The sequence below is a fragment of the Saimiri boliviensis genome, chromosome 10, assembly GCF_048565385.1.
Source record: "Saimiri boliviensis isolate mSaiBol1 chromosome 10, mSaiBol1.pri, whole genome shotgun sequence".
NCBI lineage: Eukaryota > Metazoa > Chordata > Mammalia > Primates > Cebidae > Saimiri > Saimiri boliviensis.
In genome coordinates, this window is record NC_133458.1 from 63,836,427 (window position 1) to 63,850,223 (window position 13,797).

General features: G+C 36.7%; 1 protein-coding gene across 4 annotated transcripts in view; it reads right to left on the bottom strand.

Annotated features, from left to right (window-relative positions):
• Window positions 1-13,797, bottom strand: part of ABCB4 (ATP binding cassette subfamily B member 4) — a 68,669-nt gene that overhangs the window by 27,711 nt on the left and 27,161 nt on the right. For all 4 annotated transcript variants that reach the window (XM_003921164.4, XM_074379349.1, XM_074379350.1 and 1 more), the window contains 3 exons: window positions 11,474-11,677; window positions 10,948-11,118; window positions 3,130-3,291 (listed from right to left, as the gene is read on the bottom strand). In XM_003921164.4, coding sequence (XP_003921213.2) covers window positions 3,130-3,291; window positions 10,948-11,118; window positions 11,474-11,677 — 537 coding nt within the window. The remainder of the gene's footprint in view (window positions 1-3,129; window positions 3,292-10,947; window positions 11,119-11,473; window positions 11,678-13,797) is intronic.

Genomic DNA, 13,797 nt, shown 5'->3' on the forward strand with positions numbered 1-13,797 from the left:
AAAGGTCATTGAGCTTCAAGCCAAGAGAGCCACTTTTCCACCAGGTTTTAAAAGGTATCTATTTAAAACTAATACCCCTCATTTCTTCCACCTAGTTGTCTCAAGGACTTAATTGTAAGAAATAGAACAATAAATGCTGAAAGGAAATAGGGGTGAATATCCTTTCAAAGAACAATCTCAAATCCTGAAGACATGGAAGAAAAAATTGACAACCTAATTACATGCAATTTCAAGCTTCTTTATGGCAGCCAGACACAACAAACTGAATTTGAAAGGAACAAAGCAGGGGGAAAAATCTCTCCAATACATGCAAGAGAAAAGTGTATCTCCTTTTTATGTAAAGAATTCTTATAAATCAATGAGAATATTATGAATAACACAATAGAAAAGTGTCCTAATACAAAAACAAATACTTTCACAGAGGGAAAAAATATAAATGGACAATAAAAAATGTGAAAACAAGCTCAATTTCATAGATAGTTAAATTTGGAGATCCTGTTTAACTCTTTAGGCTGGCAAAGATGAAAAATAAATATGAAATGGTTTTCAGTGGCTGTTTGTAGGGATTTGGTTTATGATGACTTTCAAGTTTCTACAATATATGTATTTGGATTTTTTAAAACGTACTTGAATTTTTAAAAGCAAGAATGTATTACCTTTATAATCAGAAAAAAAATTAAGATACACTTAAAATAACAATTAAGAGCCAACAGTCTACCTAACGGAAAAGTAGTGATACTTTTTCTTAGAAACAAAACCAAAACAAGGTTGAATGAAAACCAGGTTGGTCTTCGAGGCCTGAGAAAAGAGTATTGCATTAGCTTGAGCATCTACTGAACCCTCAGGCTCACAATGGGTCTTTCCCTCATCCCTCCAACCTCACCAAGTAAGTGGGAGGGCAAATCTCAAATTAGAAGTGGGAAATGTGGGGGAACCCAGGTGGAGCCATTCAAAGGCACTGAGAAACGCAGAATTCCAGAGCTGGTAGAAACATCAGAGGTCATCTTACCTAATCCCTTGCTCATTTAGCAAGTGAAGATACCAAAACCCAATTTGATTAAATGACTTGCTGAAAGCTATTGCCTAATTGGTGACAAGTTTCTATCACACCAGACCACTCCCTGTTTAGTCTTCAAGTGTACAACTTTTCCTAAGAAAGTAAACTTGGGAATATGATATAGAAAGGTCAGAGCTGTCCGTATCTCTTTGGCAGTCTCCCAATCCAAGTCCTAATGGAAGCAGAAGTCATTCTTACAGGGGTTATGGCAGTAGGACAGCCCAGTGGTTATCTCAGTTGAGGATTCAACATGTCATTATGGGCAAGATCACAGAGCCTTGGTAACCATTCATGAAATTAAAACTAAAATGGATTTAAAGTAACATTATATGTATTCCTAACTAGTGAAATGATTAAGACCCTTTATGGTGGCTACGCCATATGGTAGCATTTGGCAAAGACACTATGATTGATTCCTTCCTGCTAGAGAACACTCTCTGGCAACTGCAAGCCTGAGTTACAAAACTTTTCATCATTTCATTTGATATTTTCATATTGGGGAATTTGCAAATTTTAGTAACTACCATTTATCGTCATCTAATTTGTGCTGGGGCTTTTTTTTAAAAAAAAAAACAGGATTTTTGAAATATAATTAACATATCATAAAATTCACCATTTTAAACAGTTCAGTGGGGTTTTTTTTAGCACACAAATATTCAGATTTTTTTTAACCTTATAGCAAACTCTCATGGTAGGTTTGATATTCCAAATGTAGAAATGAAGACTCAGAAGAGTTAAGTTACTTGTCAGAAAAATGGCAAAATTTCGACAATCTTTTTTGACCTACTTGTGCTCATAGTGGCAATATTTAGAATACAGAAATACTGGAAACAGACCAAATATCTAATTTAGAAAAATGACTAATTTCACACATTACTAAAATGGACTGCTAAGCACCCATTAAAATAATGGTATCTGGATGACGTACATCTGAAATGTTAAGAAAAAAGAACAAAAATATGTGTGTACATACTATTTACAGTTGTATCAAAGTAAATGTATATACTTTCACAAGTAGAATCTGTTCATAGAATAAGATATTCTTAGGTTATTTAATCTGCAGTGCTGCTCAAGTGACTGAGTATAATAAAATATCTTACTTAATAATAAGAAAAACCAACAGTTATCAATACAAACTGTTTTAGGAATTAGAGTGAATGAGTGGTCTTTTCTTTGTTTCTTTTTCTTTTTTTTTCTGGTTTTTTTTTTTTTTTTATCTGAGATGGAGTCTCACTCTGTCACCCAGGCTGAAGTACAATGGCATGGTCTCACTACAACCTCCACCTCCCAGGTTCAAGTGATTCTCCTGCCTCAGCCTCTCAGGTAGCTGGGACTACAGGTACATGCCATTGAGCCTAGCTAATTTTTGTATTTTTAGTAGAGACAGGGTTTCACCATGTTGGCCAGGCTCATCTCGAACTCCTGACCTCAGGTGGTCCGCACACCTTGGCCTCCCAAAGTGCTAGGATTATAGGTGTGAGCCACCACGCCCGGCCTGCTCTTTTCTTTTAAAAGACAAACTATTCACTTCCTAGAGCCATGGATCTTGATGATGGTCTTAATTGGATTATTTGGGAAACATTTCTAGATCACACGAGACCTCCCCCAACCACTAGAGATCGTGGCTCATCAAAAAGAACCCTATAGCAGAGCACTGCTCTGGAAAAGGTTGTCACTTGTCAACAACTTCCCTAAAATGTTTCTGGTAAAATGTAGCATTCCATATAACTCAGAGCCAGGACTCCTTGGACAAGTGTGAAACACTTCTCCTGTCCTCTGACTCCCAGAACTCTGATCATCCCTAATCTTATTGTAGAAAGGACCTTTTAGTTTGACCATATTCCCCAGGCAATTAGGAATCGCTGTCCTAAGGAATACATCCATGATGTTTTTGGCACTTTCCCCTATTTTCTCACCTGCTACCATTTTACAGATTCTGAATTAAAGTCTCAGATATAGACTTTTAGGCATCTTCTTGAAGCTTCTTATTGCTCAGTATAGCATTCACTGTACCACATTTTAATAATTTAAAGAATACTATATTGAGGAGCAAATTCCTGGAAAGCAAATACCTGCATGTTGACAAGTTTGAAATACACCCCTTCCTTCTTCATCAGTTCGCTGTGACTTCCTTGCTCCACAATGACTCCATCCTCAAACCCAGCAATGACATCTGCATTTCGGACCGTAGACAGTCGGTGTGCTATCACAATCGTGGTCCGGCCTTCTCTAGCCTAAAAGAACAAAAATATGGTGCATCAGGGTTACAGTATTGGCATACTGTCAATTAACATGCACAGTTAAACACTTGGATGAATGATGTGTGTAGATGGTGAGAGTAGGTTATACTCCAGATCTCTGTGTAATTATGGTAAAAGCATCACTCTTTATGAAAAAGTGAGACTTGCATTTGGGACCAGACAAGTGGCTAACCCCTTCAGTGGGAGGACAGATGATTTCCCTAGAAACCTACTTTAGTATCAGTGTTTGCTTAAGAAAAACAAGGGCTTGATCCTTCTTCAGTGTTTTCATACTTGTCTGAGAAGCCCTAGCTCTAAGTTAATGCTAGAGAATGCTAGAGACATTACTAGAAACTTTTTAGGGAAGTTGTTACGAAGGGACAACCTATTCCAGAGCACTGCTATAGGGTCCCTTTTGAAGAGCCTGATTTTAACTAATTTTGATGAACTGAAAGCAGGCAGTTAGATGAAAATGTACCTCGGGATCAGGATTTAAATTATGGTTCAAAAACCATCCGAAGCATAATCTATGGAGTAAGACAAGTAACTTTGCTCTTTAACAAATGCCCTAGGTGGTTTTTATGCATGCTAAAATCTACAAATCACCTGCCTATCTAGTTTAGTGGCCTCATATGTTTGGTTGGTGGATTTATACATGGGCATTTAAACCCTGGATAATGCCAGTAAAAGTATTGATGTTATGTCATTAATAATGGCTACTCTTTCTGACACTCATTAACCATTTTACCCAATAGCTTAAGATCACTCCTACTCTGAAACAATCAAACCACATCATTAGGATGGTTATTAGAGAGTAGCCTATTGCATCTAGGTGGTTAACATATAAATTTAAAATAAGAGGATAGATTCATAATAGTGAAAAAGTGGAAACAATCCAAATATTCATTAATTGACAGACAAACTGTGGTATATCCTTACAATGGAATATTATTAGGCCATAAAATAGAATGCATTTTGATTCACATCACAACATAGATGAACTTTGAAAGCATTGTGAAAGAAGCCAGTCACAAGAGATGACACATGGAATGATTCCATTTATATGAGTTATTTAAGAATAGGCAAATTCATAGAGACAGAAGGTAGATTCATAGTTGCCAAAGGCTAGAGTGAGGGTAGAATGCAGAGTAACTGGTTTCTTTATGAGGTGGTGAAAATGTTCTGGAATTCAATAGTGGTGATAGTGGCACAACATTGTGAATATTCTAAAAACCCTGGAATTGTGTATTTTTAAAGGGTGAGTTTTATTAGGTATGTAATTTATATCTCAATTTTTAAAAAATAGCCATGAAAATTCTGAAAAAGAAGTTAGTGAGAGGAATCATGAGAGGGGAATATCTCTAACAGATCCTAGTACATTAAAAACTATAGCTATTAAAATAGTAAAACCTAGGGGAAGCCAGCACTTGAATGGGTATTTGATAAATAGAACCAAATGGAGAGTCCAGAAATAGACATAAACCCTTTAAGAATTTAATTATGATAAATATGGTACTATTAGTAGGGAAAAGGTGAATTATACAATAAATGGTATTGAGACAATTGTGTAGCCACCCAAGAAAGTAATGTGGTATTTCTACTTTAGTCCTTATACTAAAATTAATCCAGATGAATCAATTGTTTTTATAAATGTAAAAGAGAAAAATCACTGAAAACAGAGAGAGGCTAGAACAAAGCTCTCTTGGATAACATTTAAGACTATTCTTTGATTTTTAATATATAAGCCCCAAAGAAGCACTCATGAATATTTACTAATATGAAAGTTGGGTTCAGTTCATATATAATAAAGCATATAAGAATTTATTACTGTAATTATATTCATTATGCTAATGAATAAATTGTTAACAATGACTGCGTTATCATGATGATGATAATAGGTTTATGATATGTCAACATGTCAACACAAAGGAATTGGAATCAGATATATGAGTGAATGATCAACATGTAAAAGAAATAACGCACGTGTTCATGAATTTAAAAGTAAGCAACTGTCACCTTTGACCAAGAGAAGTTGGCCGAAGTAAAGCTTTGACACAAAGAGTTTTTCTTTTTTTTTTTTCAGAGGTCTCAGACACCCTGATGATGACAGAACATTGGCAAATAAATACCCGAGATTCAGGGACACCAACTATGATGAAATTTAGACTTTTGACTAATTTGGGATGTTCAGAGATGAAAGGCAGGCCTAAACAAAGGGAATACTAATCTACTAGCCCTTCAGGAACTTTGGTAAAACAGTGTTGAATGAAACCTTCTGGAATCTTTGTATAAAAATTACCATTGTGGTTATCTTCCTGTTCTTCTATGATAACACCATGACCAGGAGTGTGCATGCAGGTATGAAACTGTGTTGGCTTTCTTTAAGAGAGTCAAAATATCAAATCTGCTGTTATATCTTTCTTCAAGATCTTATACCTAATAGCATTTTAGTTATTTTGACAAATAATTGCTATCTATTGAGTCAAAAGCAAACATGGTCATTACTATTAAAATTTATTTTAATGCAGACATATATTTTCTCCATGAGCTGGACTAGCATATTCAATTTAGTAAATATTTATTTAGCCTCTACTATGTGCAATGCACTGGGCTGTTGGAGAGATTCAAATATGTATCTTTTTATTCATTCTGCCCCCGGGTGGTTTATTCTTTCTAGGAGAAAGAAGGCATAAAAATAAGTAGCTAACTACAGTAAGCTGGTGCCACACAATGGAAGGATGGATCAATGTAAAAGGATCCACCAAAGAAAAATATTATTCTTCCAAGATGGGTAATTGGGTAGAAATAACAGTAGATATAATAGCAGTAAATCCTTATGGTCCTCAAAGACAAGACTACAATTTATAAAATCCAACTTTTCATCATTAAAAGTAAAGTTGGTTTGTAAGTTAGAGTGATTAACTAACTGACTGATTGGTATCATCTTTGGGGATATAGTAATAAAGGGTTTATCCTCAAAGGTATAGTTGATTGTCTGTAAAAATATTAGAGTAGTTACCTTGCAGTGTGGAGTCAATTAGTGTAGATTATACACAATTTTCATAGCAACTATGGTAGATTAATATGGCCACAAACACTTTGCAGCTTCTCCTACCAGAGGTGGAGCCAACTTCTCTGCCTCCTCAAATCTGGGCAGGCCCTGTAACTTGTTTTGACAAAGAAAATGTAAAGAAATTGATTTCTGCAATTTCTGGAGCCCAGGCCTCAAGGCCTCAAGGGACCTCACAGCTGTTTGCCATCGTCAGATGTTACCCTGGAACTGCAGTGAAAGGAAGCTTGACTAGCCTCCTGGAGGATGACTGACTTCAGGGAGGAAAAGCAAGCTGCCTCAGGGAAAGAAAGGACAGGGAAGAGGAGGGAAGGGGAGAGGGAAGGGGAGATGAGGGGAGAGGGAAGGGGAGGGGAGGGGAGAGGAGAGAGAAAGGAGGGGAGGAGACAGGGGAAGGGAGGGGAGGGAAAGAGAGAGGAAATGGGAGGGGGGAGGGGAGGGAAAGATAGAGGGAAGGGGAGGGGAGGGGGCAGGGGAGAAAGAAGGGGAGGGGAGGCGGAGGGGAAGAGAGGCGAAAGGGGAGGAGAGAGGGGAGGGGAGGGCAGGGAAGGGAAGGGCAGGGACATCTCCAACTGCCAGGCACATGAGTGAGGCCACCTTGAATATTCCAGCCCAGGTGACCCTGAGCTGAAGTGAGACTAGGCAAGACCAACAGAAAAACCACTCTACCAACCCACAGATTTGTGGGCAATACAGTTTATATTCTAAGCCACTAAATTCTTGGCTTAAAACAACTGATATGGAAATTAGTAATTAGGTTGGGATACTGCTGTAACAAAAACCTAAAACATGTGACATTGGCTTTGGGATTGAGTGGTACATAGTGGTTGAAAGGAAGGTGGTAACATTGTTAGTGGAGATTGGAAGAAGTGTAAAGAAATTGCTATTAGAGGAGAGAAAAGGAACATCTTTATTAAGTAACCTTGGACAAATTGACAAAGATGTTTCCTACAGCGACTTCGAAGAAAGACATTTTACTTAATGAACCTGTACATCTGGCTGAGAAGATTCCCAGCATCTCTACACAGACTACTGAAGGCACAAGTGGATTCCCCTAGCTGTGTATGATGAGGTTTGGGAAGAGGATTATCAGCTGAAGAATGAGCTACTTGGTCACAATGAGAATTTAAAGATGTTATAGAAGACCCCAGTAATCAGTTGGAAAACAAAGTTGTTATCCAATGAAATTAGGACAAAAATAAGAGTGTGTGGGTGTAAGATTTTTAGCAAAAGTCTCTGAAAGATTTTAGGCAGAGCCTGGTAGACACTTTCAGCTACAAAAAAAACTTCGAGGACTCTTAAGGGTTTTCTGATGGCAAGTTCACCTGCAGCCCAAAGAAGAGAGAGGACTGTCTCAAAAAAAATTACAGGCATACCTTCTGGGGCATGAATAAATGACAGCCAGATTTTAAGTAAACTCAAAGTATTTAATAGAGACCCTCAGCTTAGACTAAAAGACACTGTTAAAAATACAAAATGAAATGGGCCCCAAATTTCTATGGGCAAAAACATGCTAAGAAAGCCACTGAGCTGCAGACATAGACCATTTCTTATGAAAAAGAAAAGCCCTGTCAGCAGGAAGCTAAAAGACCCCGAAACTAAAGAGAACAATGGACTAGGGAAACCCACTCCTGGGGAGCAGAATCAAGAAACATCCCATTTTCCTGGAGTAGTGGAGTAACCGGCAAAATGTACCTGACTACATGTCAGAATAGGCCAAGGACTGCTGTGAACTTCCTGTTCTCCTTTTTGAATGAGTATCTGCTGTGATTATCCTGTCCCTGCACCACCACTCTATGTTGAGAGTATGTGTTGATGATAACTTGGCTTTTTCATAGGTCTCTGGGCCAAGATGAGCTGAATATGAAGACTCTCATCTGTATTGGACCACATGCAGATCTTCAGATACTGATCTTTGAGCCAGATCCTACCAATGTATGAAAATTTTGAGGATCTGAGAAAGAGGTAACGTTCTTTTGTGGGTGGGAGAAATGTAAATAATTGTGACAAAGGACATACGTTAGAAGATTGAATATGGTCATAGATTCTTTACTCCTCACCCCATAGAGGCACAGTCTGTTAACTCTCCTCAAATGTGGTCTAGCCTGTGACTTGCTGTGACCAACAAAATGAGTTGTGGAGTCTAATCTTCTGGACACTTCGCTCATTGGTCTTTGCCCTCTTGGTACACTGTCCTGAACATTTCATATAAGGAAGACAGGTTAGCCTATTATACAAGTGTGAGAAGTCACATCGAGAACTGTGATGCCCAGCCAACAGTCAGTGTGTCAGTGAGGCCACCATGCACCATTTTAATGAAGCCAGCCCTCCAGGTAAATGCAGCCATGTGCACAGATGGAAAGAACAGAGGAGCTACTCTTTCAATACATGAAATTCTTTTAAGCCTGGATTCAAGACAATTGTTATGAAGCGATAGGTAACCAATTTAGCAACCAAAAAAAAAAAATCCTGGTAATGGTAATCACCATAATAATAGCAGCAGCTAATAATATCAAGTGTTTCCTATGTACTAGGCATGTGCTAATAAATTTACATGCAGTATCTTGCTTATTCTTTAAATAATCCTATGATACTCTTTCTGTCCCCTCTTCCTCCATTACTTCAGAGATGTCTCAGGCTTAGAGAGGTTAGTTACTGTGCCCAAGGACACAGCTAGAAGGGAAAAGAGCCAGGACTCCAATCCCAGCCTAGTATCAAAGCCTATGCTCTTAACCATCACCCTAAGCTACTAATGGCTTTTCTTGGAGACCTTAAACAATTATAAGTGGTTCATCAGCTATTTTTAAAGCAAATATATAAAGGGTTATCAATGGAGGAGCGTGCCATGATCCTATGAACACAAACTGCTAAAATTGAATGAAGTAACTTGTCCAAATATATACTAAGACTTTCAAGGTCACAGTTTTTCTGGCAGAGGTCATATTATGGAAAACAATACATACTCTTCATCTCCATTAGTTCTAGTCTTTTAGTACAGCAAGAACTAATACTGAATATTGAATATCTGTATCCTAGAATGGACTGGAACCCAGACTCCGGGCTGAATAGGACTCTTTTTCGTTTTTGAGTTTTTGGTAAATATATCTTTCATTCTACCCAACTTTACCCTAAAACGTCTATGTCAATACATGAATGTCTATTTATATTTTTAAGTTAGAATTAATAGTTTAATTTATGTGTATATTACTTTATGATTTCCTGCTTTAAGTAACTTCAGAATAACCAACCATATACCAGTATCACATGCATTATATTCTGACTCCTTAATATCATGATTTAATGTACACAAAAGCAGTATTCAGTGTAAGACTTTGTAAGGAATAATTATTATCGTCTTATTAATCATTATTAAAATATATGAAATAAGTCAAGATATTGGTTGAGTGCAGTGGCTCACATCTATAATCCCAGCCCTTTGGGAGGCTGAGACAGGACAATCACTTGAGCTGAGGAGTTCAAGACTAGCCTGGACAACATGGCAAAAACCCATCTCTGCCAAAAATACAAAAATTAGCCAGATGTGGCGGCGCACAACTGTAGTCCCAGCTACTCAGAAGGCTGAGGTGGAAGGATGGCGTGAGCTGAGGAGATGGAGGCTGCAGGGAGCTGTGATCATACCACTGCACTCCAGCCTGGGTGACAGAGCAAGACCCTGTCTCAAAAAATCACAAAAAAGTCAAGATATTAAGCTGATAAACCATGAAGCATTAATTCACTACAGTTTACAGCATACAAAGCAGTTCTGTTTACTTAGGATTCAGATATAAATTTTCCTGAGAAAATAAGGTTCGTATAGCTTGTCTCTTAAAGTGTATGAGGTAGTTCAGATAGAATTCCTGAAGGAACTTGCACATGTTATTACTAAACTGTCTTTAATCAAATATATTTATGATATTTATGTGTTTAAAACTAATTTCCATCTGAGTCTGGTATTTACATTGTGTTGTTAATACAGATGACATTAGTATTACCGCCAAAAGTATACCAAGGAAAGGTTCTTCCTGTAACACTTCAGCTTAGTAAAGATGCTAATGAGAAACTTAAAAATATCTGAGCTGGATAGATGAGCTCAGCACTCTGAAAATGAATTGCTTATTTATATGCTTAAACAAGTACAGAGCTGAACTTTATTTCCAGAAAAGCACCTGGTGACCTACATGAATAGATAAAGATGATGTCACTGCCTACAAAATAGGGTATTTTGAATTAGTTTTCAGTTGGACCAGTGTCTGGGTAACCAGATTAAAAGAAATGTTTTGATGTGACTACTTTTGGTCAGAAGCAGTCTTGCAATAGCCCATATGCAAGAAATAAACAAAGGTAAATGGCTTGTTGCACAGACCTGGATCTGGGCTCACTGCACCATGGTCAAAACAAGCTAGTCCCATTCACCTCTTAACACAATGTAACCTGACAGACAGGAGAAATCAATACAGTTCCCGGAGGTAGCTTCATCGGCCCTTATGTTTCTGTTTCTCAATCCAGACTCCAGAAGCATTGGCAAGAATTTTCAACAGGTTTCAATTGGCTGGTCCTTCAGCTGTTTTGGTTCTACTGACCTTATCCAGAGCCGCCTGTACCTCAGCTTCACTTTCCGTGTCCAAGGCTGATGTAGCCTCGTCCAGCAGGAGGATCTTGGGGTTGCGAACCAGGGCACGTGCAATGGCGATTCTCTGCTTCTGTCCACCACTCAGCTGGGCCCCTCTCTCTCCAACCAGGGTGTCAAATTTCTACCACAGAAAACACGAATCAGTTCTTCAAGTAACTTAACTTTAAAAAGGCTAGGAAGTCCACAGAACTACATAAAGATAACATGGAGCTTTGTCTTAACTATTTTAATGTATCATAAATTATGAAAAATGAATTCTGTATTATAAAAAAAACGGACACATTCCGTATAAAATGTTGTATTACTCATGTACGAGGCTATAATCCTTGAACCCCTAACTGAGTCATTCATGGGACTTACCTATCGAAGTTGGACAATCTTGCATCTCAAACATAAGATAAACCTTTGAAAAATAAACGCAGCCCTATGAAGTGAAATTCTAATTTCAAGGACAACTACATTATCAGAGCCTTTACCTGTGGTAATTTCATGATAAACTCATAGGCGTTGGCTTCTTTGACAGCTTTCTTTATCTCATCCATGGTTACATTTCCACGACCATAACGAATATTTTCAGCAATTGTGGTGGAAAATAGCACCGGCTCCTGATTCACCACACCAATGATTTCCCTCAGATAGCTTACATTAAAGTTCCTAATATCCTGTCCATCAATGTTAATCTGAAAGAAAAAAATATTTCCTATTAAGTATTTAACCACCTAATAGCTAAAGTATCAGGACCATTTATGAAAAACATCTTACCTAATATTTAACTTAGTTTGGTGTTTAGAAATAATTAACAGCAATATGCAAGAACAAAAGTTAAAAGCTTATGTTTTCTCCTGATATTTATTTTCATACATAGTTTTTTTCATGGAAGGATTATTTGCTATAAACTATTTTGGGTTTGATATTTTTGGCATATCATTATTTTTATGTCCCAATATTAAATTTAAATGAAAAGACACACTTACCTTCCTGGTCTACATATCATTTTGATGGCATTATGATGTTTTGCTATTTTTAACATACCATAATTTACTACATTTCCACTCCCTTAAATATTTGGCTTCCTTCAAAATTTATTGCAAAAGTAGAGAATTACTAAGTTGAAGAGTATGATTTATTTTCTCTCCCTTGACAACAATTGCTTACATGCACAATGACTGGTATTTGCTGGGCATTTATTGCTCATTGAAAAAAGGCTAAATAATTCTCTTAAAACATTTTGATAACTTACAATGTTAACAGGAATATATAAATCTGTTTCATTATAATTTACCAGCACTGGGTTTTATCATTTTAATGTTTTTTTTCCAATTAATAGGTAAGAAGTGATAACTTATATCTGTTTTCATTTGTATATATTTATAAGTAAAGTTGACCATTTCTTGAAACTTTTTACAAATCTGTATATATTCTAGAGAGTTGCATGTTCATATTCTATAATGAGCAGGGTTGCCTTCATATATTCATATCCATTTCTCTAATATTAAATGTATACTTTTTCCATATATATATATATATATATATATATATATATATAAAAAATAAATCTTTTGCTCCAAATAAATCTATTACTTTCTTTTCTTTCTTTTTTTAATTTTAGAAACAGAGTCTCATTCTGTCACCCAGACTTTGGAGGAGTGCCGTGGCACAACCATTGACGCAACAATAGCTCACTGCAGACTTGAACTGCTGAGCTCAAGTGATCCTCCTGCCTCAGCCCCCCAAGTGGCTAAGACTATGGGTGCACACCACCAGGCCTGGCTATTTTAAAAAATATTTTGTAGAGACAGACTGTGATTATGTTGCCCAGGATGGTCTCAAATCTGGCCTCAAATGAATCTCCTACCTCACTCAGCCTCCCAAGTGCTGAGATCACAGGCACTGGCACCCATGTTAGACCTTTCTTGCTTTCTTTTATCATAGTTTTATTGGCTTTCATTGGAAAGAGGCTTAAGGAACAACTGAATTAATCAACTATACCACTGGGCATTTTTTCTATTATTTCAGTGGTAAGAAAATTGTTAAATTATGATGTGAACAGTGAATATCTGAGTTACAGAATTTCTGAAGATCAGTTTTTTCTGTTAACATGTGCTTTCTTTAAAAATGTGAATTATTCCAATAATAATTTTAAAAGATATTTTTAGATCACTTGTCCTCAAAGGCTAGAATTTTACTAGATTCTTTTTAAAAAATAAAGAAAAATATTTACATTTGAACCAACCCAGAGTCTACTTCAGTAAATGAGAACAGGCCTATGTTCCCCCATAGTAATATCATATATTTTTCCGAGAATATTAATTGTATTAAATCAAATAAATAGTTCCATGCATTGTAGAAAATTATATATTAATTCTTGAGATCTCTGATCTAGCCCAATGCCTTTTTATGATTTTTGGTTTTGACATGCCATTATTTTTACTTTTTACCTTATAATCTTCTGTTTTCTCAATTACTGAATTATAATGCATTTTAATATCAAAACTCAATGCCCTAAAGTTGGGACAACTGAGGAAATTCTGAATATAGCTTGTGGATTTGTACTGTGCTAATGTTAAATTTACTGATTTTTGTCATTGTTTTGTGGTCAGTCTAAGAGAAAGTCCTTTTTAGGAAATATATTATGATGAAGTATAAGGGTATATATAATACACACACACACACACACACACACACACACACACACACGGAGAAGGAGAAGATGACAAAGCAAGTGGGTCAAAATATAAACAATCTGAATCTGCGTGAAGGATCTGTGAATTCTCTGGTTACAATTTTTTGTATATTCAAA